General features: G+C 40.1%; 1 protein-coding gene across 3 annotated transcripts in view; it reads right to left on the bottom strand.

Moving 5' to 3' along the window:
* Positions 1–453: 453 nt before the first annotated feature.
* Positions 454–27,223, bottom strand: part of DGKQ (diacylglycerol kinase theta) — a 98,624-nt gene continuing 71,854 nt past the window's right edge. Inside the window, exons 16-24 of one of the 3 annotated variants that reach the window (XR_012627024.1) lie at positions 22,163–22,314; positions 20,634–20,782; positions 19,860–20,041; positions 18,301–18,401; positions 13,039–13,185; positions 11,344–11,455; positions 9,395–9,547; positions 8,070–8,222; positions 454–6,964 (exon numbers count right to left, since the gene is read on the bottom strand). Coding sequence is in view for 2 of the 3 variants with exons in the window: in XM_074855622.1 (XP_074711723.1) it covers positions 8,124–8,222; positions 9,395–9,547; positions 11,344–11,455; positions 13,039–13,185; positions 18,301–18,401; positions 19,860–20,041; positions 20,634–20,782; positions 22,163–22,314 (1,095 nt within the window). In the remaining variant the exon portion in view is untranslated. Of the gene's footprint in view, positions 8,223–9,394; positions 9,548–10,992; positions 11,218–11,343; positions 11,456–13,038; positions 13,186–18,300; positions 18,402–19,859; positions 20,042–20,633; positions 20,783–22,162; positions 22,315–27,223 lie in introns of those variants that run through there. The other 2 variants (XM_074855622.1, XM_074855623.1) reach the window with 2 other exon arrangements.

Below are 27,223 nucleotides of genomic sequence, written 5' to 3'. Positions count from 1 at the left end.
AAGCACAGTGGGGCTACGCATGGGCCTGTTCCCCACAGCCTGAAAACACCTGGTTATGTGTTTCTACAGGGGTGCAAACAGGACAAGCAATGGTACAAAACTACCTTGGAAAATCTGGATCATCATTAAAGTAACTCACAAAACAAAAATGCTTAACACACTGTGGTGCTATCACAGAAAGATTTTACCAGTTACAATAAGTGCTACCCACAGAAATAAGGGTTCTAGAAGTGCTTGAATGTTGCAGGGGTGAAACTTAGTGTGCAGGTGTCATATGAGAAACTAAAACCTACAAAAAAAACACTGCTACAACACATCCACCCTCTAACCAAGCATGACCCAATCTCAAACAGCAAGGCTACAGTATAAAAGTAGTGCCCAGCTGAAACAAAGCATGTTTCTGCCTGCAGAGTGTATTTACTATTTTTAAAGCAGGACTACTCCAAAAATATCCAGGATAGAAGAGATGTTGTATTTTTCACAGACAAATTTTAGTTACAGATCTCTGGAACTTGTAAGTAAGAATACAGAATTTCAAATCAGTGCAAAATGTACAATCAAATTAAACACAAAACACATATTGCAAAATATATACAGAATTGTTCTAACAACATTACCCAAGGACAAACAGATGTTTAAATATAAGAGAAAAGTCCATCTTTTATAAATTACTTTTTTTAAACCAATTACTACACTAGGTATGTTACTTGCAGACAAGTTACCGCAGCATAGTGATTTGCAAGGCAGACACTGAGAAACAAGTTACATTGTTAAACGCCTGGTTCTGAGACCAATCCACAAGTAAATGTGTGATAATGCATTACTGGTTTGAGGCACACAATGTGGAAACAGTTTTCAATCACTTCAATGCTTATACTTAGGCTTTTTTTCTTTCTGAGAATTATTAGGCAGATGCACAAAGAATAAGCACTAGACTAACTGAACTGTTCAATGGTCAGTTTACCTTAGCTTGTGGGGCCAAGATGATTTATTACCAATGTATTAGAACATTCACAAGAAATGCTATAAGACATCTTAAGAGTATCTTCATATTAAAATAGCATTCATAAAGCTGCTTGAAGTTGGATGATTTAAATAACCAGAGCTGAGAAACAGTTATTTAAGCAATAGTTAAGCCATAGTTTGAGAAGAGTTAAGATGTCATAGGTGGTTCATAAGTAGGAGGGACACAAACCTGTAGTGAATTACAAACTCTGTGATGTGTTGCATTCAAAGCAGAGATGCTCCCTTCCAACACTCAGAACTCGCAGCTTCAAGGTATTGTTTGCTACTATCTTCATAATTGCTAATTAAACTATCCCAAGGATAACTTGCTTTTGGCATGTACAGAAAGCTGGAGTTAAAACAGCTATTGCTATGCTACAGATCCCCAGAAATTTCCTTTAAAATAGTAGTGAAGGCTTTATAAGCACCTAAAATTACACAATAAATACTCAGCAATTCTTCAAGCACCTCTTGCTACCCAATTTGGCAAGATCAGCTGCACAAAGTAATGGATGCCATGGCAAGGCATGCTGCTAGCTGTTTGACACAGGCACATGTCGATTTGTACCTTCTTTCCTTCAAAAAGCAAAAGGACTAATGTGTGGCACACCCTGCAGACACTGAGAGGACTGGAAGTGCCAAACAGTCACCAGGCTCGTAACATTGCTGCAGCCAAGCACAAGGCTGGGCTCTTTGCTCTTTAACCTGCAGTAATTTGCACGGGGGAAAAGTTCCACCTTTTACAGCTGATGTTTATATTAGGAGTTGCTGACAGAGGTGTAACAACGGATATGCACAATATAAATGAAGCCACATCTTCTGAAATTGTCTCCTAAATAACACACTTGAGCTGTGCACAGTGACATGTTAAATGGGTGTGTTGCTAGTGTCCTATTAAAAAATACTTTGCTTGTGGATACATCTTTAATATCTACACACATTTATTTCAGGACTTCCCACCAACTTTTTCAACAACACTGATCTGCTTATAAAACATTCTCATAAATTATCTTCACAAAAAATAAAGTCAATCTTTCAGAAAACATGTTCAATACAACACTTGTCTCAGTAGAAATTCTGTCCTACGAGTACATGGCAGAAAAGCCATCATCTGCGTTTAAATCTCACCAAAGGGACATCACCAGGAATCTAATCCAGAAGGCAACTACTTCATTAATTGTCATGGGAAGCAGAAACAATGCAGAAACACGGAAAGAGTGCACTGTTTCAACCAACATGTATGGGTTTACAATCAATAGTAACTGTCCTGTAAACATTGAAACTGCTGGTCTAACTGCAGGTTAAGATTAGTAGTTCGCATTCATTTCACTGCGTTCCACACACACAATGGCTACACTGTTAAAAAAATACATTAAATAGCAAAAGGAACAAAGGCTTTGAGCTGGATCTCTCCTACAAGCCAAGTGTCAAATCAGTAAATGTTTACATTATAAATAAAAGTTTAACATTACTTTTATGCATTATAAAATCAGTCTAATAAACATAAATCTTAAAATAGCAGCCAATTTGCAATTGTTTAAAAATATATATGAACTTTCAGTCAGCCAGCTATAAATACATACTGTGATGGGAAGAAGATACCATCTCTCACTCCCAAGCAGGCTTTCAATGAGAACACAGTATTAGAGATGGATGAGGATCAAGGGATGCTGCAAGTAAGAGAAACTCCTAAACAGTTGCATTCTACAAACTTGTTTTCACCGTTACCTGAAAGTGCATCTTTGCATCTGTAGAATCATCCCCATATTTACAAAAAAGTACAAACATTGCAATTTTGCCACACCCTAAGCCCATCTAACTTGCATTTTCTGTTACGTGCAAAAAGTGTATGAAGTGATACATGCACTGGTGGATCAAAGGATCCACTATAGGATCTAAGGGACTACAGGATAAAAGCCTGAAAATGAGGCAACGTCATCACCATGAATCCAAGGTAGTTCAGTAGCTGCTGAGTCTTTGCTCCACAGCTGTTAAATAGCTGAAGTAGAAGTTAATGAACAGTTTAAGCCCAATAGCCAGAGCTGTGTTTTAGAGCAGGATCTCCATTCCCCTGCTCTCCACACACATTCACCACCACATACTGGTGCTTTTATTACCAGTTTCAGTATAAAGGCTGGGCCCAAAGGGCAGAAAGGCAGCCTAGCAGAAGAGGAAAATGCACAGTTACTATGAAGGCTCTAAGGAAGAGGTGTGAGGTGCAGGCTGAAAGAGTATCTACTGCCAGGTCTCTCAGTTCCCAACTCCAATGCACCCCCAGTTTCAGTGCTGAAGCATGGACCAGCAGCAGTATGCAGTATGCAACACAGGCCACACCTGCTCACACAGTCAGTATGTTATAAAATACCCATGCAGCTGAATCTGTTGTGTCTTCAACATAAGCCCTTTTTAAGTGTCACAACAGCTCCTCTTACCTTCTCCTCCAACAAAATGAGGCTTCAGCTGGTAATGACACATTTATATGCCAAAAGACTGCTGCAGAGTAATGTGCACATGTGAATGCTTAGCGATTCCAAAGAGCTGATATTCAAAACAAGCACATTATTTCCTCGTTAAAGAAATGCAATCTGTACAACACTTGTAAGAGGATAACTGTGAAGATTAATGAACAATTGGCTATAACAGTTCCTTATTTAAGTCTTGCAGTAGACTATGCTACAGCTTCTTCTAGTTTTTAAAATGCTGCAATAGCCATTGCCATTGATTTAGACAGACACAGACTTGATTAAAATCTAGAAAGAGCAAGAGGACCTCAAACTGTACACATGCAGAGACTATACTCTAAACACAGTTGTGCTTTCACTATATTGCCATTATGTCTTGTTGGCACACGTCCCTTAGAAACATGTGGAACCAGTAGGAAAGTAAACTCTACCTCCTGTCCAAAACTGGTAATAGATCCAGAAGCAAGTGCTATCAGAACGTTGTAACGCAGCAAAAGCTGTACAAGTAGGCACTGAGAAAGGAAATACAATAAAGCCTATTTTTAAAGGGTGTGTGCATATGTATGTATACATATATACGTACACACACACATATATAAATAAACAAAAAGTTTTTGGCAAAATAACAGTTTAATTTAAAAATTAATGCATTAAAAACATGAGCAATTTAAACTATACACATCAAGTGTAAAAGCCATGGGGAAAAAGCAGCAAATTTTCTGAAGTAGCACCTGTATCTCAGTGATGAGCTTTTGAATTTTGGTTCTCCTAATTCAAGACAGAGGTAATGTGTTTACCCATCAAAACAGATTTTAACCAACTGACCACCTTTTCTGGTCTGCAATAGTGGGGTATTTGAAATGCACCATGATGTTCAGGACACTTCTCACTCCCATGCTGGCAAAGCGTAGTAGGACACTAGTAAAAGGTCAGGAATGTGTGTCCCAGCAGGAGAGATGCTAGCTGTGCTATCTGTGCCTGCCATGGTTTACAGGCAAGGTAAAAAGTCAGGGCAGCGGGGAGAGGATGAAGGAGTGTGCTCAGCATAGCAATGAGCCTGCATTTCTTCCCTGTCCATAAATTATGGTTCCTGGTTCTGCATCCCTGATGTTGATTAACACCTGTATTGACAGAACCGAGCCTCTTCCCCCACACTTTTGTTACTGCATTATTTAAAACACTTGGCCATATGACCACAAGGTTCTCACACAATGTTACTCGAACACTCAGTGCCGACAATCATTTACCTGCTCACTATCATGTAAATTATACTGCATTGTTTTGTTCAACAGAAAGGCTAAGTCAAGATGTTTTGTATTAACTGCAGAGTTATCTCCTCTCTTGAAGGAAGTCTTACATACTATGGAAGAAAATACTTCTCACATACTGTGTGTGATGCAAATGTCAAAAAAAAAAAAATTCTTGATGTACTGGCCTTTACAGTACCTGAAACTGAAACGTCTTAATAGAGGGGTTAAATAGTGAGTTTCTCCTTTTAAAAGCTTGACAGGAGCCTTCCTATCTCAACTGCCCAGAAATCTGTTTTGTCTTCAAAACATACTAAGCATTATTTTATGACGCACAAAGACTTTAAATGCCAAGTGTGTTTTTCTTAAGATACGTTTTCATTTCAGTGTGCCACTCATCTGCTCAAACTATATGTTGGAGTTGGTTTCTGGAAAAAAATAAAAGGGAAAGAAAAAAGAAAACTCAAAGCCTTCCTGTCCTCCGCCAGGATCCCCTCTGGCAGTTGTGAGGAGAACACATTTGTACTTCTGTGCCACACTGCTACCATGATGCTATCCCTGAGACACACTTGGCTCATACAGTGTTCCAGGGATGGAAAATCCCCATGGAAGGATATGCCACAGTAAAGGGCCCACTGATTAAAATACTGTGACCCCACAGTTTCATGTTATTTCAGGTAACAGATGCTGAGAAACAGGGATTAACAGCTAGACCCTTAACGAGCCAAGAACATGAAACACTGTCAGCTGCATGCTGCAGGATTATCTATGTCTGGAAGAATAGTAAAACAGGTTTATTTACTTGGGCTGCAGAAGATGGTCAGTACCAGCAAGCTTAAAGCTTATGCATGTCTTCTATAACGAAAAGTCAAGTTTTCCTCTCCATTACCGAGTCAGCAATTGGAAATAAGACCGTGCATTCTTTCTGCTGCCATTAGGACACAAACCAGATTCTCTGGCTTTCTGCACAATTATAAGCAGCAATCTATTTCAGATTTCCTCTCTAATTTGTGAGCTTCATCCTGAGAAGGCACACCCTAAAATACAACACTTTACTCTTCCTACTTGTAATGCTGTTACCAGGATGCCAGAAGAGATCCAGCTGATCCTTCATGTCCAGACTCTGAAGCAGAGGCAGCCCTGTGTTGAATGATCAGGAGATAAGGATTTCAGTTCTGTACTATCCACACTATCTCTTTCATAGCATGAGTCCAGTTTGCATGTTGCATAAAAAGGTAAGTTGTAGTCCACATGGTAGTACCTGAAGAACATCCCTAAAATTATGTTAACAATTTAAACAATAACAGACTTAATTGATAATAGGAGTCAGTCCCTCAAATGCATCTCTACCAGAACACTAAGAACAGAAGGAAGCACTGGACAGGAAGGAGAGGCTGCAGGTGGCTGCCACTTTTGCATAGCTGTTTTGCCTCCATTTATAGCTTTAGCTGTATCATTCTGTGCTATAGATGACTGTCTTGCAGCACCCACATTCACACCCTCATCTGCACCATGACTGGGAATTAGAAAGCGCAGGTAATACTCAGATGTTGCTGAAGCTGGCACAGTGCTCAGAGTACAGACTGATCAAAAAGACCCAGCAAGGACTGCCTCAGCATGTAATTGGCTACAACACAAAATGGCTTTTGCATATTTCAAAGTTACTCTGAAGTCCCCTGAAGCAGCTGCAGATGTTTTTCTAGACACAGTGGCAAGAGGAACGCTCCTAAAGGTGCCACTTGAGTGATGAATTCATGTCATCCATAGCCAAATTAGTTATTACTGTGCAATAGGGGACAAGTAAGCCCACTGGCTAGCTAAGTGGGCTCTGGCCAACATGGCTTAAGTAGCTCCAAGCAGCAGATGCATACAAGTGGCAAAACCATGCAGGTCCCCTGCACCACAGCTGGCTCAGAAGGACCCCTTGTGTATGATGCTGATCTGAAGTGAAAGGTTCATTCACCAGAGAACCACGGTCAGATGAGACCAGCAGAGATGTGAGTGAAGACCAACACAACTACAGCCACAGACAGCAGATACATGTAGTGTATGACCATACCAGCTTGTCTGCTCTAGCACCAGTCTCTAGCAGGAAGCTGTAAAAGAAGTACTGGATCCCCATATCTTCAGCAGATGGATAAGCGCAGAGAGGTGATCTCGGTCTCATGGGAGCTGACAGAGGAACAGCCTCTGAAGAGCACACACTCATCCAAGTGAGAAAGACAGTCGCTTGTGTCTTTGGGCCCACGCCTGGTAACAACACACACCAAGGACTTGAGAAGGCTGACCAGGTAAGGGAGTTTTCATGACAGCTATCCCATTCCCAGCTACCTGAAGCCTACAGCATGTTACATGCACACTACAGGCTTCAACACCTCCTAAGGCTCCTCAGTGAAGCTACACTGTACTTCAGTTCAGCTCTAACATAGGACTGTGCTAATCTACTTATGTGAACACTAATTAGTGGTGATTCTTTTAGTGCTTGAGCTTGCTGTTAAATAACAGTCCAGCTGTGACAAATTAATGAAAATGAAACAGCACAAGTAAAGACAAGAAGAAAAGTCTGGTGTCAAAGATAATAGTTCCAATGCTAGAAAAAATCCCAACAGTGTAACACTGCTTCGGGTATTCTCATCCTTTTTTTACATTAGAGGGGTAGTTGCTGAAATTCAAGCGCCTTTTAAAACAGGCTTTGGCTGAATAAATAGGAGAAACTAAGCTGCAGTTGATAACTTGCTCTACAAGCTGTTTCCCCTCCATTTATACTGTCCAAATACTGTTGAAGTAAACTCTCTGAAATATTTTGACTCAACTGTTCTTGTACTTTCTCTCTTCCTAGTGCACAGGGCTCCTTTTATAGAAATTATCTCTCCTGTGTTTTGTGTTCTTCTCTTTACAGTAGTGCTGTTTCAGCTGTGCTATTTGGACTGATCTGAGGAGTTCTCAGCAGCTCATGTCTTTGTGTTTTTTTTGTTGGGAGGCTACTGTGGGCATTAATTTAAAGGAACACGTTTTCACTTATGGAATAATGCACCAAAGTTTATCTATGGAATGATTTTCTTTAAGAAAAAGCTGGGAGGAGGGGAAGAGTCTTTGTGAAGATGCAGAAATCTCAGCATTTGGGAATCTCTGTTTGGCCTCAGTTTCTATATACATGAAAAACCAGGAAATGGCTTATGGACAAGCAACCCAAAGTAAACATTTCAGATGAGACAAGCGGTACATAATAGTTATTTGTCATAACGAGGCACTATCTTTGAAACATGAAGTAGAACCCAGTACTATCAAAACATAACGAAAGGCACGCTCATAAGCAACCCTCTCCACCAGTTGTCTGCACTCGGTGTTACTGAACCTTCTTGGTATCTACAGTAGGTACACTGCATCACTTCTGAGCACAGCTCTCCACTTAGCGTCCTCCTTCAGAGACTGACATGCTATCCACTCTCATCTCTCTCAGGCTTCCAGTTTTTTTCTGTTTCTGCTTGGATTTTTTCAACATATGGACCTAAACCAGAAAGTTTTAAAAGAAAGTGAGTATTAAGATATCTGTAGTCACCTGTAAGCAGACCTAAGGCAACGAATTACTAAACAAGTAAAATGTTGGAACTGCAACAGAAAAACATTTAAATAGACAACTATCTGAAGCACCTATCCTTATAAAGCTATAGGATTAACTGCTTTTTTTACATAAACATATATACACATGTATGTATATGTATATAGATGTATAAGGATAGGTATGTGTGTATATATATTCATATATATTCATGTACACACATATACATACACATATATACAGATGACACTATTGGTCACTAACCTGATAGAAAGATAGAAATATTTCTCACTGGAAGGACAAGTTAGGTTTGTTCTCTCTCTTTCTCTTTTTCCCTCTTTCTCTCAGGAAAAGAACAAAGTTTAACATATTCCAAAACATCTGAGGTGTCACCCTCTTTTTCACCCATTTTTCCTCTGCAGAGGCCATTGTTCTGGTAGCCCTCCCGGTAGGGCTACATATTCTCTGAGATTGCCTGTAGCAACAAATTTCTGTGAGTTAAAAAGGGATACTTAAGGTAGCAGACAAATGTGTAGACTGGTGTGCATGACAGTCAACTACTGCAAAATGTTTATTTCACAGTTTCAATGTCAATAGAGAAGTTAAATTCTTAGGTAGCTGATGCTCTTTTCCTCCTACATATACATTGAGATATCAACGAAAAACACCTGCCGATTACTCCAAAGTCTCTTTTGCTCAAACCCTCCTCCTTCATTATTCAGTTTTCTCCTTTGCTGCTCTCTGACAGACCTTCCCTCCTCCAGCACTGTCAGCAGATTGCTTCCTACCTTGCACTCTGCAGTACTACCATGCCCTCATAACTGTGATCTGCTTCAGGGCAAGCAACACTGCCTGGAGATCTCAATACAGGGGAAAAAATTAAATCACTAGGCTGAAGCTCAGGGACTACATTTTTAAACACAAGCCTCATCTGAGCCAGTGGAAAGGGCCCTCAAAGCATCCTCTGTAGAAACTGCTACATCTCTATCCAACAGTTATCACACCATGCCAACTAGCTCCTTTGAAGTTAAACATTAGAACACAACAGACAAGCAATATCATATGGTAATACCCACTGGAGAAACAAAGTCAACTTGCTAAGACAAACCAACAGCCAGTACCTTCGGTCCTGCAGCAGAAATAATAATCTGGCCAGGGGCCTGTATCCAGGGCTCTCCATCAACTTGAACTGGAATTGGCTTTAGGAGGGTTACACGAAAATACGAGCCTTGGGCTATGCGGATTCCTGATCGAAAACCACCTTGGACTTGACCCTGTTAGGAAGTAAAAGCCAGGATATCAATCACCCCAACAAAGAAGAAGCACAAATATTAGCTGCACTTAAAGTGGGTGGATAGAATTTTATTCTCACCCGGCATTTTAAGTTTCAAGTAAAAGAACTGCTTAGGCAAAACCTGCATAGGATGCCTTTACTGATGCAGCATTAATTATTTAAGTTAGTGCATAAAGAAGAACTCATATACCCTTGCAGGCTGCCGGAGCCAGAATAACTTACACAGTGAAGTAATTTGTATACTCAGGTTGGCCAAAGAGCATGCACTCACAAAGGTTTTGTTTGCTTTTACTGTCCCCTTCCATAACGTAGTAAACACATTTTCAAAACACCTAACTATGCACACAGACACACATGAAACTCAAAAGTCTAAAAGCACTTTATCAAACAGGGAGAGAGAATTTTGCCAAATTCAACTACGTATATTCAACTACAGTTAACAGCTGAGCGTTAACTGTAAAAAGAGAAGCAAAGTGAACTTTGCAGCTACACATTCTCTTGGGGAAAGTGTACAGACACCAAACGTGGAGGTAAAAACCTTAATAGAAGATCACAAAACCAGAGCACTTGTTTGTAAACATTTACATTCCAAAGCAACGGGTACAATCCTTGTTGCTTCTAACATCACAAAAATTTGAAGGATCTCTATCAACCACTTCTTCCAATGGAATGTTTTGTATTTGTCTTCCTTAAAAGATCTAAATTACAAAACAGTAAAGTTGGCCAACACCAAAGATTGAGCTGCACTAACCTTAAGCACCCACCTTTCCTTCTTCGTGGTTGTATGGATTAGCTGTCACAGTTACCTGACCACTAATACTTTTTCAGCAGCAGATTTCATAAGATAGTGAAAGAAATATGAAGAAAAGACAAAAATAACCCACCATCTTACAGGTCTGGACTGCATTGCTAATAGCAGGCCATTGTAAAAATATCTAATACATGGAAGAATTAAAGTTACAGAAATTGAGTCATAATATTCTTTGCAGAACTGGCACACCATCTGCTTCACATAGCATTTGGATCAAGAGCAACTAGCATCAGATTCTCAGAGACAGGTGTTGGGAAGCCTGTGGCAGATAATTGTAAAGCCACCTATCTAGAAGGAATTTCTACCCTGATTGTGATAAGGTATGGCAGGATTTTTCACAAATGACACTATCTAAGTGAAGAGTGGGTGTTTTTGTAATATTAAAATAAAATCTTGTTTTAATCCCATGAACTGTTTCATTTTGACACCATGATACCTGTTATGAGAATGCTAGTGCATTCCATTATATATATATATATATATATTTTTGCATTTCTCATATATGTATACATATACGTTTCTGGCTTTGGTTCAAAGCCTACTGAAGCCATGAAGTACTTCTCCCTTCACTTTTAAGAAGTTCTTCACATTCCTATTACTTCTTCGTATCCAACCACAGGTTTCTTCAGTTTCCATTCCATCTGTCATAGTCTGGTACCTAAATATGGATCTTCAGGCCAGGCCAATGAAGAGGCAATGAGAGGGCACTTCAGTCCATGAACAGACACACCAGCTCCAGCTGAACTCCTAACATCCACACACTTTGTTCACGGAGAGCTGATGCTGCCCGTGAATTCTGTTTATGGTCTATAACCAGTTCTGTGTGACACAACAAGTACCTGAATAAATGATGGTATAACCTTAACACAGATGTGTACTTCTTAGGACTATACACTTACAATGTACTGTTTGTTACAAAAGTAAACCAGTCTGAGAAGTCTGTTCTTACTGGGATGCCAACTTACCATGTGAACGACGCCCGTCACACCAACAACTTCCAGCAGGCCGTCATCAATGCGAGGTTTCTCAAAGCGGTTATCACTCTCAGACCCCCAGAGATCAGCTCCAGACCCCCAGCTGCACAGAGAGCACACCACAGTGACTGTCCATGGACCTGCCATCTGTCACAGAGCACCCTGCCCAGTACTCTGCTAGAAGTGGCTGGTTCACCAGACTTCAAAAGCTAGACACTCCGAGCTGGAGGAGACAACCCAGATTTCCTGCGCTGTAAAAGCACGAAGTGTTTTCCTAAAATTTGGAAGACTTCTCACCAGATCTTTTAGGAGTGAAAGAAGAAGTGAAGTAAGTAGTTTCCATTTGAAAGAAAAAGAGTAGGTAAGAGAAAGTAACTCCAAAGACTTTTAGTTTGCTGGGAAATACAGATTACAGCTACATCAATCCCTAACTTCCAAGACTTAAGAACTTAACATAGATCTTACTGGTCTTGACAATATTCACGGAAGCTACTGAAGAGAAACTAAAGCTAAAACAAGTGTTCTTGTACCTGGCCAAACTCACTTGCAGTTAAGCAGATATTCCTGTACTTCAATCCTCTGAATCACTTCTGACAATTTAATGGCATGTTGCCTTTTGTGCAGTATTGACCCTCCTTACTCAAATCACTTGCTTATTGCTTTAGTGCACTGACTGCTCATTACTAATCATAATCTTTTCTTCTCCACAGTTCTTATGTGCAATGTATACTTGTGTATATGCATGTGCACATACGTGTGTGTACATGTAAATATACATGAATAAAAAGTTGAAACATTTTCAGACTAAAATGGAAATAAATACAGGTAGTTTAAGATAAAATGTACTTGAAAAAAAAAATAGTATGGCAGCACTTATTACCTGCTGGTTTTGGGCGAACAAAAAACCTGCCTCTACCAACAGCACATGTAAGGAAGACAGATTTCCTGCAGATTTGCCTTCCTTTCTTCCACAGCAGTAACTCTAGTTCCCTGCAGGTGTCAGGGCAGCCCCCACAACCCTGCAAAAGCTACCTGAACTATGGGGTTTCCACAGCTACCAGCATCACCAACTCCACATATACCGACCAGCTGGCTGTAGGACCTGGACACTGTTTGACAGCTGAATCCTGGCTGGCCTTCACTGCAGGAACTGCTTAGGTACCTGGTTTCTGGCATGCCAGAAAGTGTGTGCAAGTTGATCATCTCTGATCCTTCTACAAGTCACAGTGAAATCCAGCAGAACATTCAAACAGTTTGGGGGAGGAGGAAAACGGTAGTGGACAGAAGCTACAGACCTACAACCATGCCTAGAAAGTCATGTTTTACTAGAAAACTGCTCCAAAAAAAGTCTGAAGACCTTTGGTGAGGAAATAATTCCAAATTGCTGTTAGGACACAGAAGAACTAGCAAATGTAAGGGGGGTTTGCACTGGGAAAACAAGACAGTACCACCTTTATGCAAAGTGAGATTGTGAGTTTCAAGGGATCAGAAAAATGATGTCAAAATGGTATTAATTAGGCACAGTTGCAAAGCCAGCAAGTCAGGCAATAATCCAAATACCCAGTAACAACCATCTATTAATCTAGACCATCTAACATTTTATCTAACCATTTGACATTTGATGCTCAAATACCAAGCAGCACTTCCAAACATACAGCCACACAGGATCCTTCCTCTCCTTTTTACCTGGGTATATTAATAAAAATGAGTCCTTCTATACTTGGTAACTCCACCTCGTGCTGGTCCACTTGAAGCTTTATGTCTTTGTGAAGATTTCTGGTATGACTTATCTTCTGCAGCCCAACTTTCACGTAAACTCCTTTGTTGTGAAACCTAGGAGCAGACAAGCATTAGGTAACTATAAGGCAAGGTCCTACATAGCACTCTTCCTTGAACATATAACAGTACTGTCCTCTAGCAGGTATGTTGAAAGAGTTTTACAATTAAAACCCTCTCCAAGTTCTTGTAGCTTTGCTGCAGAAACAAAGCATAGGCCACAAATTGCTACTTTATATACCCTTTACTTCAGCGATGATTTGTGCTGTCGAGGCACGTGGAGATCTGTGAAATTTTATTACAAAAAAATCATCCCTTCTTAAAGCATTGCCTGAATGAAATGCCTCTTTGAAATGTAAACTTCTAGGCTGGAAAATTAAGACCTAGAGGTCTTCAATAAACATTTTTAAATGTTTTGTCATGCAATGGTAGAATAATTAAGGCACAAAAGCCTTTGCAAGTCTTTACATGCTTTACATATTGCTAATTCATCTGAAATATACTCAGATGTAGAAACTTAAAACATGCTTAGTAATGTTAACCTGTGACAGAGCTCTAACATCTCTAATTTTAGAGTAAAAAAAGATGAGGAAGATTTTACGGCATCCCTAGAAATGTCAACATATTTTAAGAATAACATAAACAAATGTTAGTTAAACATGCACAGTATTTTCTTCTATAATGGAAACCTTTGCATACAGGGTCTTCAGGGCAACCTTAAAATAAAAACCATACATTTCCATTACTTGACCCTACTAGCACATGGGTGTCATTGGAATCCAACTCTGCAAAATCTCTCTAGCGTTATGTGTAAATGTCGTAGACATTCAAGTGGGGAAGACAGCCAGTTTAGCACGTGGGTTATAGTCAACTCTTCAGACAGAGACTGTTCAGTTCTCTTAAATTACTACACTGGGAATGATTAGTCCTACACATCAACAGTTTTAACAGCACTGAATTAAAGGTATCTGACATAACACCATTTAACATATGCTTAACATATGCTTCTACTCCAGACAAGACAATAAGACGTGTCTATGCTAAGACAGGTTTTGTCTAATTCGGATACAACTGAAACATACAGAATATTGGTAGGAAGCACAATACTTTAAATATCTCCAAGAAGTATTAGTTTTTGTGGCGTGAAGAAGGAAGAAAAGAATACAACACAGTACCATAACTGCAGACAGTTCTGAACTACATGACTTCTAAGAAACACTTATCGACCACTGACATCCACAGGATCCAGAGACATTGGATACAGCACCCTGTGACGCACAGCAAAGGGTAAATCTGCCAGAGATTAAATCCTATCGCTCCAGTCTTGTGTACATATTCCATTCCATTTATGTATCTTATTAGGACAGTAAGACCAAATAAGAACGAACAAACTGATTTCTGTAATGATACCACGCCAATTCCTACCCAATGGTTTTGAAGGTGACTGAAAGATTTTATGATTAGAATAGCCAGCCAAGCTTGGAAGGCTGGTCTTTGCATATCCACCACTAGAGAGAATCACCACCCCTCTTTGCACATCTACATGTGGAACATGACCTGGAGAGAAAGTGTCCGTGGAAGTTGTCAGTCTACTCCTAGCAGTAGCAAATAACATACTAGCTTGGTCACTTGTGTAGAAAGAATATGCATTCCTAAAGCAAACTCTTGGTTAGATACATTTTGCAGACACTAGTTTCACCAGTTAATTAGCAAGGCAGGAGCAAAATAAGGTGTCTCCAACACCTTATTTGTGCTGAAGGAAATCTAGGTTTGCATTAGGTGAGAGCCACACTGCAGTCACTGCTGTAAATGACACTGATAGGGCAGGGTGTTACATGGAACTCATCTATCCCCATGTCCTGCATCAGCTCAGCTGCAACACTTGCATCATTATGTCATCCCAGAACTATTCTGAAAGCTCTCTAGAGAACAGATATGAAAGCAACATCCTACTGCTCCAATGAGTTTGGGGATTTGATCTACACAGCTCAGGAATCACCCTTCGGTTTATTTTTCTACAAAAGATACACTACAAGTATAGCAAACATTCACATACTACCTGATGTCCCACAGGCTACACTTATAAAGCTACATACACCCTTTCTGAGGGACATGCAGAAGGCTGGACTGATTCTTCAGTTTCGCTAATTGAGTATCTCATAATAGATAAAGTTGAAAGGTGATCCTACATATGACCAGTTTCATGGAGTATTAAAGTAAACAAGTATTTAAGTATTGCAATCCTGCACTTATCTTTCATAGAGCAAATTGAAAAACACCCTTTACTCTTAAGTCCCATGAACAAGTCTCCATAGACTCAGGGAGGCACTGTAGCATCAATTTACACTGTCAGTTTAATCATCTCTGTGGCTGTCCAAGCAGCAAGCAACCCCGGTGGCCAGAGGAAGCAAGACCACTAGTTACTGCTTTCCAAGCTTTCATGAAAACAAAATAAAGAAGCCAGTCCTCAAGAGTCATGAAGAAACAAAATGAGCTCATGCAGAAAGACAGACTTCTCAGTACTCTTGCAAACTGCAGCACACCCAGAAGGGCAGGTTTGGGGAACTACTTCTGAAAGGTGATGGATAAGAAATCTGTGTACAGACCCTTTTAAATGAAATGCAATTTCCCATGAGTGCTAATAAACTGCTAAGTAACATCTCTCAGGAGGAAACGTCTCAGAACTGCAGCACACAGCATGGAAAGCTATCAAGCAAAACAAAATGACTGACTGCCTTTTATCTAGTCCTGCAATCCAACAAGCCCACCACTGGGTGGGAAACCACCACTGCACAAGCTAAGAGCTCTGACCAATAATTAGTATCTGTTTCGGCACTTTTATTACGGTGATATTACTGACTGGGAAAGAACTTTACCAGGTTCACATACAGAGGTCCCACGATGGAAAAAAATTAGTTTAGACAGTAGCAGTTGTAGCATTTTAAAACCCACAACCAACAAATCAAACAACCAATACTTTCAAACCTTCTGCACACCAAGAGAGAGAACAGCTCTGTACCTTCGTAAAACAATTCTAAACGTGCAGAATATTCTCTTTGCCTTACCGTACATCCAGGAGACTGCCTGCCACAGCAGTCTCCTGCCAATTTTGGACGGCACAAACAAGATGTGGTCTCTTCTCTAATAGGCAACTTAAAGACTGCTCCAGGATCCCATGGGAATGGGGGAATGAAGGCAGATGCCCTGATCCTTTTAACTTTCACACTGTGAAAAAAACTCACATAGCTTGGCACTCAAAAATCATCACTGCCACAACATAGACTACTTCTATCTACCCTGCGATGCAAATTTAGCACTAAATTCCAGGCAGTGAAGTCATCACTGCACTGTGAGCTGTCAGCCAAAGGTAAGGAGTCCTGAGCATGTGAAGAAACTCTACCGCTTGAGGTCAGAGAGCACACAGCTTTCAGAACATTTACCAGTTTAAGGTCTTGATTCAGAAGAGCACTCAAGCCTGTTTCTCTTCCAAGGATTACCTGTAATTTCTGTTCTCACAATCTGAAACTTCCTGTTCTGCTCTCAAGAGCAGGCAGTTCACACGGCAGCAGCGGTTGCATCTGGCATTAAGTAGCCACCCTTCCTAGTTAATTTACTGAAAATAATTTTTAAAAAATGCTAATCTTGCTGGTAAGAGTGTGTACTTGAATGTCATTGGAAAGGGTAAAGCCAGAAATTTTAACTATCATCATCAGAGGCAGTGAAAGGCAATAATCATGTGTCAGCACTGTTAGCCTGCACAAGCTGTTTGTCTTCTGCAAAACCATACCACGGTACCAATTCATTATTTCATGTTTCTTTTCCAGATCTTAAATCACAGAAATATACAACCCTCCAGATTTACCAAAAAAAAAAAAAAAAAAAAAAAAAAATCATGTCTTCCTTCCCACATGCCCTTCAAGACATCTTGCTTGCATGCTGTCTAAATACAAATGTAAAAGGTCCACAAGAATGGTACCAAGTCCTTACCCACTGCACTGCAGGTGCTGCACATGGTGAACTGAGATATAGATTTAAGGGATGAAAAGCACACAGGGCAACAGAAGTCGAAGTATAACCCTTAAACACAGTGGCAATAAGAAAAGGACGCACCTTTTAAAGTGCTGCAACTTTGCGAAGTCGAAGTAGTACATTTTAAAGGAAGAATGAACATAACACATTAATTGTACAAGTAAATCTAGAACTGCTATATCCAAACTTATTGCTCAATTTTACTACCTAAATTGTTTTTAATCTGGTGGACTGAAAATGCAAACCAGTGCCTAATATTAATTTATGTACCACAAATAATATCCTGTACTACTCCGTTTTTAAGAAAAAACATGAGCAATGCCTGTAATGACAGAAGAACACTGCAAGATAGTTAGGATTACACTTCATTACACTCATAACAGGTCAGAGAATATTTTTAATAGTCCGGATTTGAATACTGCATATATGTAACTTGCTGTAACTCTTTCTGACAACCAAGAGACAGTTTAGAGGACATTTACTCACGTAGGGGAAAGCAGACAAAAACAGTTTCTACAAGGAGTACCGATTAATTACACAAATATGATTTCTTTCTCTTATCAATTTCAGTGATTATGGGAAGAATAAAAAATACTATTATTGACTGATCTGCATGCCAGAAAGGAGCAAGGTCTCTCTCCACACTTTTTTAATCACTTGAGATACAGAGATCGTTTTTTGTCCCCATTACCAGACCGCAGTCACTACCACAGCACTAAGCAAGGGTGGGAAAGGTACAAGTAAGTTCTGAACAGCGTGTTTATTCCTCATGTAGCAGCACTGCCCTCCCCTCTGCTAAAGGCTTTGAATAAGAGATATTTCCACTACCTCAAAATTTCACTGAACTCAACATTGCAGTTATTGGCAAATACGTATGCTGAATAATAATGACAAGGCTTCCAAAACCTGCTTTGGTGCTCTCTCTTGGTTAAAAAAGAAAAAAAAAAAAAAAAGAAAACCAAACAAATCCCCTGAATTCTGTCTACGAGTTCCTGTCTAACTTAATTCCTCCCTGTGCCAGCTCTGCCTCAAGCAATATTGTTTGTGGATACCTGTAGCATTTCAAGATTATCAGCCATAGTGTAAGTTGCAAGTTATGCAATACCACAGTTCGTCCTTCAACCCTGGTTTCCCCAGGATTACCTGCTATTAAATTTCCCTGGTTCTTCTTCTCTAGCATGATGAAAGTCCAAGCTCAACTCTGCGTCAATGCCAAGACCACAGTAATTGTTCATCTGTACAATCTGACAAAAAAAATATTGTATTATTTCCTCATGTTTATAAATGAAAATGTTCCAAAGTTTTTCAAGAAAAGCAAGTTTTGCTTCCAAGTCACTTGCATCTTGACAGATTCTGGAAAACATTTTCCACAACACTAAAAATAAAGCTGTTCAGACAATTGTTGACATGTGTAGTCATTATTTTGAAAGTATCAGAAACTTCAAAATGTAATCTTAATTGCAAATAACAAGCATAATAGGACAGAAATAAAAACAAATGCAGAAATAGAACCAACCCAGCTTCTCGAAGTGATTCTGTGTGGTAACTACACAAGTTACTGAACACTGAACGTCACTATTATTTTTGGCATCAGCCATGGATTTATCATGACATCACGGGGAAGATGCTTCTCCTTACTTTGGAAGGTGACCAATTTAGGCCAGATCAGTGAAGAACTTGACTTCACCTACTCAGCTGCATTTTAAATAGTTCTCTATATGCCAATCTCAAGTTTCTACAGATCTCATCCATTTCTGCAATTAATTCTTCCTCTGCATTGTCAGTTCATTCCATAGCTTTTCTATCCTAGTCCTTAACTCTCCCACGCTTCACCTTTAATAAGCAGACTAGGCACTCAGGGAAAATCAATCCTTGTCTCCATGACGTGAAAAACAACAGGAACCTGAGCAACTTAAATCCTCCAATTGACACATAATGCCTAGGATTTTCCAGTGACTGGATGAAAATCTTAGAGAACTGCTACCATTATCATAATATTCTATTTTCTTTTTGCCACCCCCTTGTCCAATTTCTTTCTTTTGTCTGACGATAAAGAACCAGGATTCACACAAAGCTCAGAAGTCACCATCCACAACCAGTGTTTTTATTTTCCCAAACAGAAACAATTAATATGAACCAAGGGACCAGAACTTTCACACCAAAAAAATAAAACAGATGCCAAAATAAAACAGATGCCACATATACAAACATGCAATGGCAGTAAGATGACGGAAGGATTCACTTCCTGTATATGCTAGCCACTCAGTAATTTTTAAAACTGTTTAAGGAAAGATGAGAGTACTTTGTGGGGGGATGTTGGCTTTTTGGTCAACATTCCTGTTTCACTAGTGTTCTGGGAAGTGTTTGGTGTTCCTTTAAAAAACTTTTCTTATTTGAGAAATAAATTTCTTTCCGACTGAAGCACATAGGTATGCTGTTGTCACTTGAATCTTTTCACTAATCCTCTATCAGATACTTTTTGCCAAACAGCTATGAAGTGTGTTCTGCAGCCAACCACTACTACCAAAACTGAAGCACTAGATCCAGATGTATGCTGTGTTCACTAAGGAATAACTCAGTAAGGCCCAAGCTCAAAGACAGGCAAGCTCTAAAAGATTAAACTACGTTAATGTCTATTTTCTTTGTGATTTTCACTAGAACAACAGTCCCTAAGAATCAAACCCAAACAGCGCTCAGCTCACCTTTGGAGGCTCAGGTTCTGCAACACCATTCTCTGCACCTTCAGCTGGTTCTTCTGCATCCAAAAGGATAGTCCAGCGATCCATCAGAACGTCGTCTGCCTCATCCACAGAAACCAAAATCGAGTAGGGGTCTTCCCCACTGTAGCCAGCTCCCCAGCGCAAGACCCTCCCTAAGTCATTACCTGGGCAACAGTGAAGAACCCCAAAATATCACTGCATTTCTTAAGTTAATTAAAAGCATCAAAAGTGCATCAGCCCTGTTTCACAAATCAAATTGCATTAAGGTGCTCCAAACAGTCACAGAAGCAGCCATATTGGATTGAAAAGTTAACAAGCAGAAAAAAAATACCTAAGCATTGCTGTGGCTGCATGTGTGCTTAGTATCACACACAGATATGCTGTCTAATCTGAAGAGTTTTCACAAAGAATGATGGAAAAACCTTTTACAGAGTTGAGAAGTCAGGGAACAGCTGAGTTCACTGGTTTACAGCAATGGCTAAGGCACCTGTGGTTGTCAGGGGGTGAATATTTTGCTCTCTCCAACTCCTGCCCACTCAAACACACCCATACCAACACCACACCACTTTTCCTTCAGAAAGCATGACTGATGTTTCCTTGAAAAGCTGATATTGCATCTGCTCTCCAACACTGGCCAGAACTGAGTCATGGCATCTTACTGCAAAACTGAGTTGTCTGTCAGATGGACAGATAAAGATAAACCTTTTGGAGGACTTCTACCCTCACAAGAAGAATGGTGCTTGCTGTGATTCTCACCTGTTCCTAAAGGTAAGATGGCAACTGAGGGCTCTGAGCACACCAGCTTGTGCCTGATCTCCTCCAGAGCACCAAGGACCCAGCCGACGGTGCCATCCCCTCCGCACACTAGCACTCGGAAGGACGGGACTTTAGAGAACGTGTGAAACCTCCATTGAGAAACAAAGCAAAGGAGAAAAGAAATGTTACAATGTAGTAGAGGAAAAGCAAAGCCTCTTAATATGCTACTTAAGATAACACATTATTACTGGATTCCTCCTCCCGCCTCTTTACCGTCAGTTTCAGGATCAACTTCAACAAAGTGAATGGGAAAATAGGAACTCTCAGATAATGCCGTTTAAAAAGAGTGAAAACCACATTCTTCTAAGATCCTTCACAGCTAGAGTTAAATTATTAATCACTTCCTTTTTCACCAAAGACACAGAGATCTAACTATTCATAATTTCAATGGGAACATCTACAACTCTCTAAATCCTAGTGGGGATGTTGATTAGTGGTGTGGGTTTTTTTTTTTTCCTTAGTCATAGGACTCATAGCACATTTTCTTCTTCATAGTACTATTTTCCTCATTGCTCTTAACTTTTGTGGCCTTTCATTCTACATACCAAGATAACCTGCAAAGGATTTTTATTTCCTATTGCACAAGAACCAATGAACAAGTGGAGGTGTTTTGCCATAAAGCTACAGAAGGATTCCATTGGCAAAACAAAAAGAACGAGTTACTGAACTTGCAGCTTGAACTGCATTAGAAAGACAACAGAATTATACAGTTCTGACAAAAAAAACTTAAGTTTGTGCAGCTTGTTTTTCTTGCAGCTTATGCGGGAGGCATTTCTCCCACGAAAGCATCTGTTTTGAAGAGCTTGTCATGACTGTTCTTTGTTAAAGCAGTGCTGAAGGAATGAGGCTACTCTGAGTAGGCTACAACCATCACTTTCAGTTTTCTGAAGCTGGTAACTAAGTGGCGTTGAGTAAATCAAGTAATCGGTTCCTGCCTCCCTACAAGCACATTATGTTCTGTTCCTTGTATTTAGAAATGTTGCAGCTGTGATCAGGCAGGCCCTGTTAATTCTGCAATTGCAGCCAAGTTTCAAGAGTCAAGATGGAAAATTTTATTATACTTTCCTGTTAGTTCCCATGAAACATCAGAGGAAATAAAAGTAAAACCAAGCCTCATCGGGCAATGTGACATTTCTCTTTCCACCCCCATTCAATTATAAATCTTTTTATTTTTAATAATTATTAAATCTGTGTTATTGTAAAGTGCATATGACTGTCCCAGGACTGGACTCTATTAGACTTGACACAAGGATATATATCAGGAACTACTCTATTCTCTTTTCTTTAGAAAACCTCAAAGTTTCAATCTGTCTTCAGAGAGAACCAGTCAGAAGGAATGATCCACTGCTCTGATCTTCAGGCACAGAACTGAAGCAATTTAGATCTTCATAACAAGTGAATCTGATCCATCCTTTCAAAAAATAACAAAACAACATAAATAAAAATAATGTTAAAATATGATGACTCACCCAGGCAGTGGTCCACCATTGGTAAGTTCAAAGACCTGATGTGGGTTTAGGAGCTTTCTAAAACTGTACAGCAGATCCCGACCTTTTAGACCACCACTTTTTGGATTCACAAATACAAGAAGTGGGCAGCAGTTCTGTGGTATCTTGGAAGCCTGAAAGAAGATAAGAAAAAGGATTAGCCAAAACCATGAATAGGCAGGAAAATCACTACTGTCTCTCAGAAGCATTTCCTGATGCTTCCTTGATGCTTAGTAGAAAAATCCAGATTAGATAAATAAAAAGATTCAGATGTCCAGACAATGGACGGGTTAGCTGCTGATCTTGTTTTTCTGGTAACTGAAGTTTCCTTAACCTATTCCAACTAGACAGTTGAGTCTAATGTTAAAAACAAAGGCACTGTAAGCAGTCCTTCCTACACATTTTCAGTAAACAGTCTATGTCAAAGAATAGTGTGAAGGATAAGGTACTTTCCAGAATCATGTACAATCCAAACACTTTCTTTGCAAAGAGAGAACTTCTCCCAAAAACAACTGAAACATTTGTCTTAAGTTTTGTGGTCATCTAGAATATGTGTTAATTTACAAGGACAAAACATTTCAAAATGAGGGTGTTTCGTCCCCTGTTTTTGAAATGTTTTGCCTCATGAAATAAGAGGCTGAAAGTGTCTTTTTAAAATAAGTATTTAAAATTTTTTACCAGGAGCATTTGGTGCCAGTATCTTATGATCTTTATGATCCTTACACCTACTGAAGCTGCTGCTCAAAGGGCTCTCAAAGCATGGCCATGCTGCAGGGGAACCTGGTACACATCCAGAAACCATGCCAAAGGAAGCCACTGCACACGGCAGAGGGATTTTCTGGGATACTCCATGGACTGCATGGGAACGGTACCTGCAGCCTCACTGGAGGTCAAAACTTCCAGCTATGAGAAGTACCCCCTCTGGACTGGTTTTCAGCCAGCCAGCCCATAAATCATTCTGTAAAATGATTTGTAAACAGTTATAGAAAGATCACAAAAATGCCAGCACACCCTTCGTCCGTCCAGCCACAGAGCTGTGGGGCAGGTCTGTGTCAGAAGAGTCCATCGGGCATTTCAACAATGTGCTTCAAAACAGAAATGTTTGCCACAGTCCCTAAGTTGTGGTAATTTGTATTTACAAATTGGACAGCATTCAGGGAACAGCAGTTTGTCACGCAGCTGACAGGATGGATTCAGGGAACAGAACAACAGTGCTAAATATAAGTCAATTTAGACAAGAATGATTCAGGGGGCGGTGAGGCAGCAGCATGACTGCAGCGTGCAAACATGCAGAGAGATACCAACAGCTACAGAGGGGAGGAGACAGCACCCAGAGAGCCTGTTGGCTGCTGACTATAAGCGACTGACCACCAGAGAGCATGAACTAAGGTGAAGAATGGAGAAATCAGTATAAATTAACACGTAACTTTGTGGGGAAGCAAACTGGAGTCTGATGTTGAGACACCCCAGACCACCTGTGAGCTGACTGGGATGCTTAAGAACAAAGGATCGTTTGGGGCTTCCCAGTATTTGAGATTTGCTCAAATTTTGCTTTCCTAAAAGAGCTGGGTGTTAGTCCTCTGCAAGTCACACCCTGACAGATGTTGTCAAGATACCTGCAAACACATAAAAATGCTGCTCCTCTGTGCATTGCCTGCATGAGAAATGCCCTGTGACTTGCAGACACAAACAGAAAACACACCAGGAAGAGGAACACTAAGCAGGTAAGGTTAGTGGAGCAGGCACACACTTCTCCTCTTGCCCCTTCCTTCCTCATCCTTTAGATTCTACCACAGACATTTATTTTGAAAAATTAGCCAAACGAAGGCTATTTTTGGCTGACAAAGTGCCCAAAGAGACTCAAAATTTTGTTTCACTAGAAAGGCTTCAGTGCTGGCAAAATTACTGGATTGGTTAGACAGGCTGCAAAGCTGTCCACACAGCTTTCTCCAGAGGAACCACCTTCACGCTATACTGTGATGACTCCTAGGTCAAAACACCTCTCACCTCCATACTCAGGCTTTATTCAAAGTGTTCCCAACACACAAGGGTAATGTATTTATTTCTGTTAAGCAGATGGAAAAGGATATTTGTAGACAGCAAAGGAAGTCTAAGGAAAACAATGCATGCCATTGTCACAAAAAGGAAGGATTTCTTGAGTTGTAAGGTCAACAGCTCAAGGATCCACATCCCAATGAGAGAAGTGGATTTCCTCCTCTTGAGCCATCACAGGCATTAATAAAAATAGTAAGCAGAGCTCTGGCTTTTCCAGAAGTAAAGCCCTTCTTATTACTCCATCAGATCCCACACCGTTATCTGCCATATTCCATTATGAATGGTCCTTTGAAAAACCCCACAAGCAACAAAAGGCAGAGCAGCCCTGAAAGGAAATGCCACATCCCATGGGGTAACAGAGCAAACTGTTCCCTTCCTAAACTCCTTGTTCCAGCTTCTACTCTGCCCTGCCTTCCCACCTGATCTCTTTTCCCATTTCTTCCTCTTCAAAGCTTTTTTACTACCTAGATTTCATCTCCAGTCATTTCAACTTTCTGCATACAGGCTACCTGAAACCTCAGGCTTGGTCCGATGCCCAGAAACTTGTGGGGTTTTAAAAAAAGGTGGGTAAAGGGATAATAGAAAGAAAAAAATATTCAGTTCTGAAGCTCAAAGTAAACAAAAACTTTTTCAAAAAAATAACGAGAGAAAAGAAACCAGTCCAACATTCAAGTCAACCCTTACTTGAATGTGGATGAGAACATCTGATTACCACCTTTTCTTCTGGAAATCAGTTTCTAAAAATACTAGTTTTGGACATTTGGAAGTGACATGTTGAACACATGTTTTATATTACTTGATTCTACAGGCAAGTTCTAATGCACTGGGTTTAAAACCAAGTAACTAAAATAATTCACGAAGAACTTCAGGGAATTGCAAGGATTTTTGAGACATGGTAAGCTCCAAGGCATTCAAAAGCACAGCAGTGTTTTGGAAAGTCCTCTGAAATCTTACCCAAGTACATATTTGCAACAGTATATATTTATTTACAGTTTTACAAATATGTACTACATATATAAACATAAATATGTATTTACAAAACTGCCACCTAAACTTTCTGATTGTCAATATTGTACAAAAAAACAAAAAAGTGAAACACTTACCTTGCATGCTACTAGGACTCACAAGCCACTGTGGAGAATGACTAGAGCTAACAAAATATGTTTGTAGTGTAAACTGAGCAGTCCTATCCCTCAAAACCACCTTTGTTCTTCTAATGTAAATCCCTAACTATACCTATTAAGGACTAAATGAACCTATGTAGAATAAACAGAAGTATTCTAGAAAGGGCTTAGTTAACTTGCTTCCCATCCTCACTCTTTGTTAAACTTAAAGGAGTAAGAAACACAGCTAACCCCTAGATAAAGGCCAGCTTCTAAGAAAACAAGTATTTTTCAGTAAGGGTTAAAAACTCTATGACAGTTTGCACAGCAGAGGAGGCCCACTGCATTGCTTTCTGAAAAGTACATGCTCTGTTACAATTACAGATGGCCACAAGGGTAGCACTCTTATGCTGCAGAATTTTTTTTAATGCCTTAATAAAGTCCCAGTGGGGATGTAGAAATGAGTTTGTTACTGAGCAGAAGGGGATGTGTGACTCACAGCCTGAGGACTCCCTTCCCCCTTTAGCCCTGGCTTCAGTGCTCTGCTTGAGGAGTGAAATCTGCAGAGGGGTTTTGTGTTGGCTGGCATTCAGCAAGGAATTTATTGCTTGTTTCTCAGAGACAGCTGAAGGAGGCTGTGTGATTCAGACACTCTGACAGTCACTGTGAATTGCTTAATTTGTCAGGATTAGCACAATGTGGTTTCAGGCTGGGGCAAAATATTTATTATCCACGCTAATCCCCTTTCTGTTGAGTGTACTGTGCAATCACATCTCATGACAAAGCAGAACAAGGCGTTCTGTGCCACAGGCCTGCCAGCATGACAACCACGGTGCATCTCCTAGGGTGGTGGGCTGTCTCCAGGAACTGCAAATATCTCTAAGTGACAAGTAAAACTCAACATTTGTAAGCAGGCTGTCTGCAGCATCTACCACGTGCAAGGACTCATGATGCCCCAAGCACAAACTTCCTTCACAGTGGCCAGAAAAAAAAATCACTGCATCTGATGAGAAATGGTGTGTAAGGTGTCTCAACACAACCAGAGCAGCAGCTGGGTCAACACTGCACAAGCTCAAGACTCTTCTTTACTTTTGGGGGAACTGCAGCAGTGGAAGAAGGGTGAAAAGTAACCTTTCATGGTGTTTTGGCGAAAAGGGTTATTAAACTATCATGCTTTTAAGTTGGTCACGTTTGTGTGAGGAATTAGTGGAATGAATGAAATTGGAAGTTTCACCCATTTGGGAAACTCCCACATATTTTTCTACTACTCCTAAGGAACCTAAATACAGTATGTCACAGGGCACTCCACTGCTAAGTGGCATTATTGATAAAGCCACAAAAACTTGTCACCTTTTTGCTGATACTGGCCTCATACAACTCTGCTGATTTCACTCTTTGACAGTACTGCAAAAGGAGTTCTGGTAAATTAGCTTTCAATTCAAAGATTCAGCCCTGCAGTGTCTTTCACCTTGACATGCTACCAAAGAGTGATACCAACCTGCCCCTGCAGGTCCTTACAGACAGCAGCTAAACAGCTTTGTAAAAGACTGTATTTTTTTCACACTACAACGAAGAGAGTATTTTAATTTATTTGAATATTGTGAAATGAAAATGTATTTGATTAAATTCTTAAAGACCTGAGATCATGAAACTGCAGGACAGATTAACATATCTGATCATACTAATTGCTTGACTTTCTAATAAACAGTTAATGCAAACTGATTCTTCATTCAAACTTTTCAGTAATGATAAGAGGATGAATTGCTGGCAGACTTGACCATGCCAGACAAGAACGGGGCCTCCTCCTTGGAAGGTATATCAGACACAAAGTAAGCGAATCTCAATTCAGGAAAACGAAGGACTAGAAACCTGCTAACCACCAATT

The sequence above is a fragment of the Strix uralensis genome, chromosome Z, assembly GCF_047716275.1.
Source record: "Strix uralensis isolate ZFMK-TIS-50842 chromosome Z, bStrUra1, whole genome shotgun sequence".
Taxonomy (NCBI): Eukaryota; Metazoa; Chordata; class Aves; order Strigiformes; family Strigidae; genus Strix; species Strix uralensis.
The sequence above is the reverse complement of the archived record's forward strand: the minus strand, read 5'-3'. Positions and strand labels throughout refer to the sequence as shown.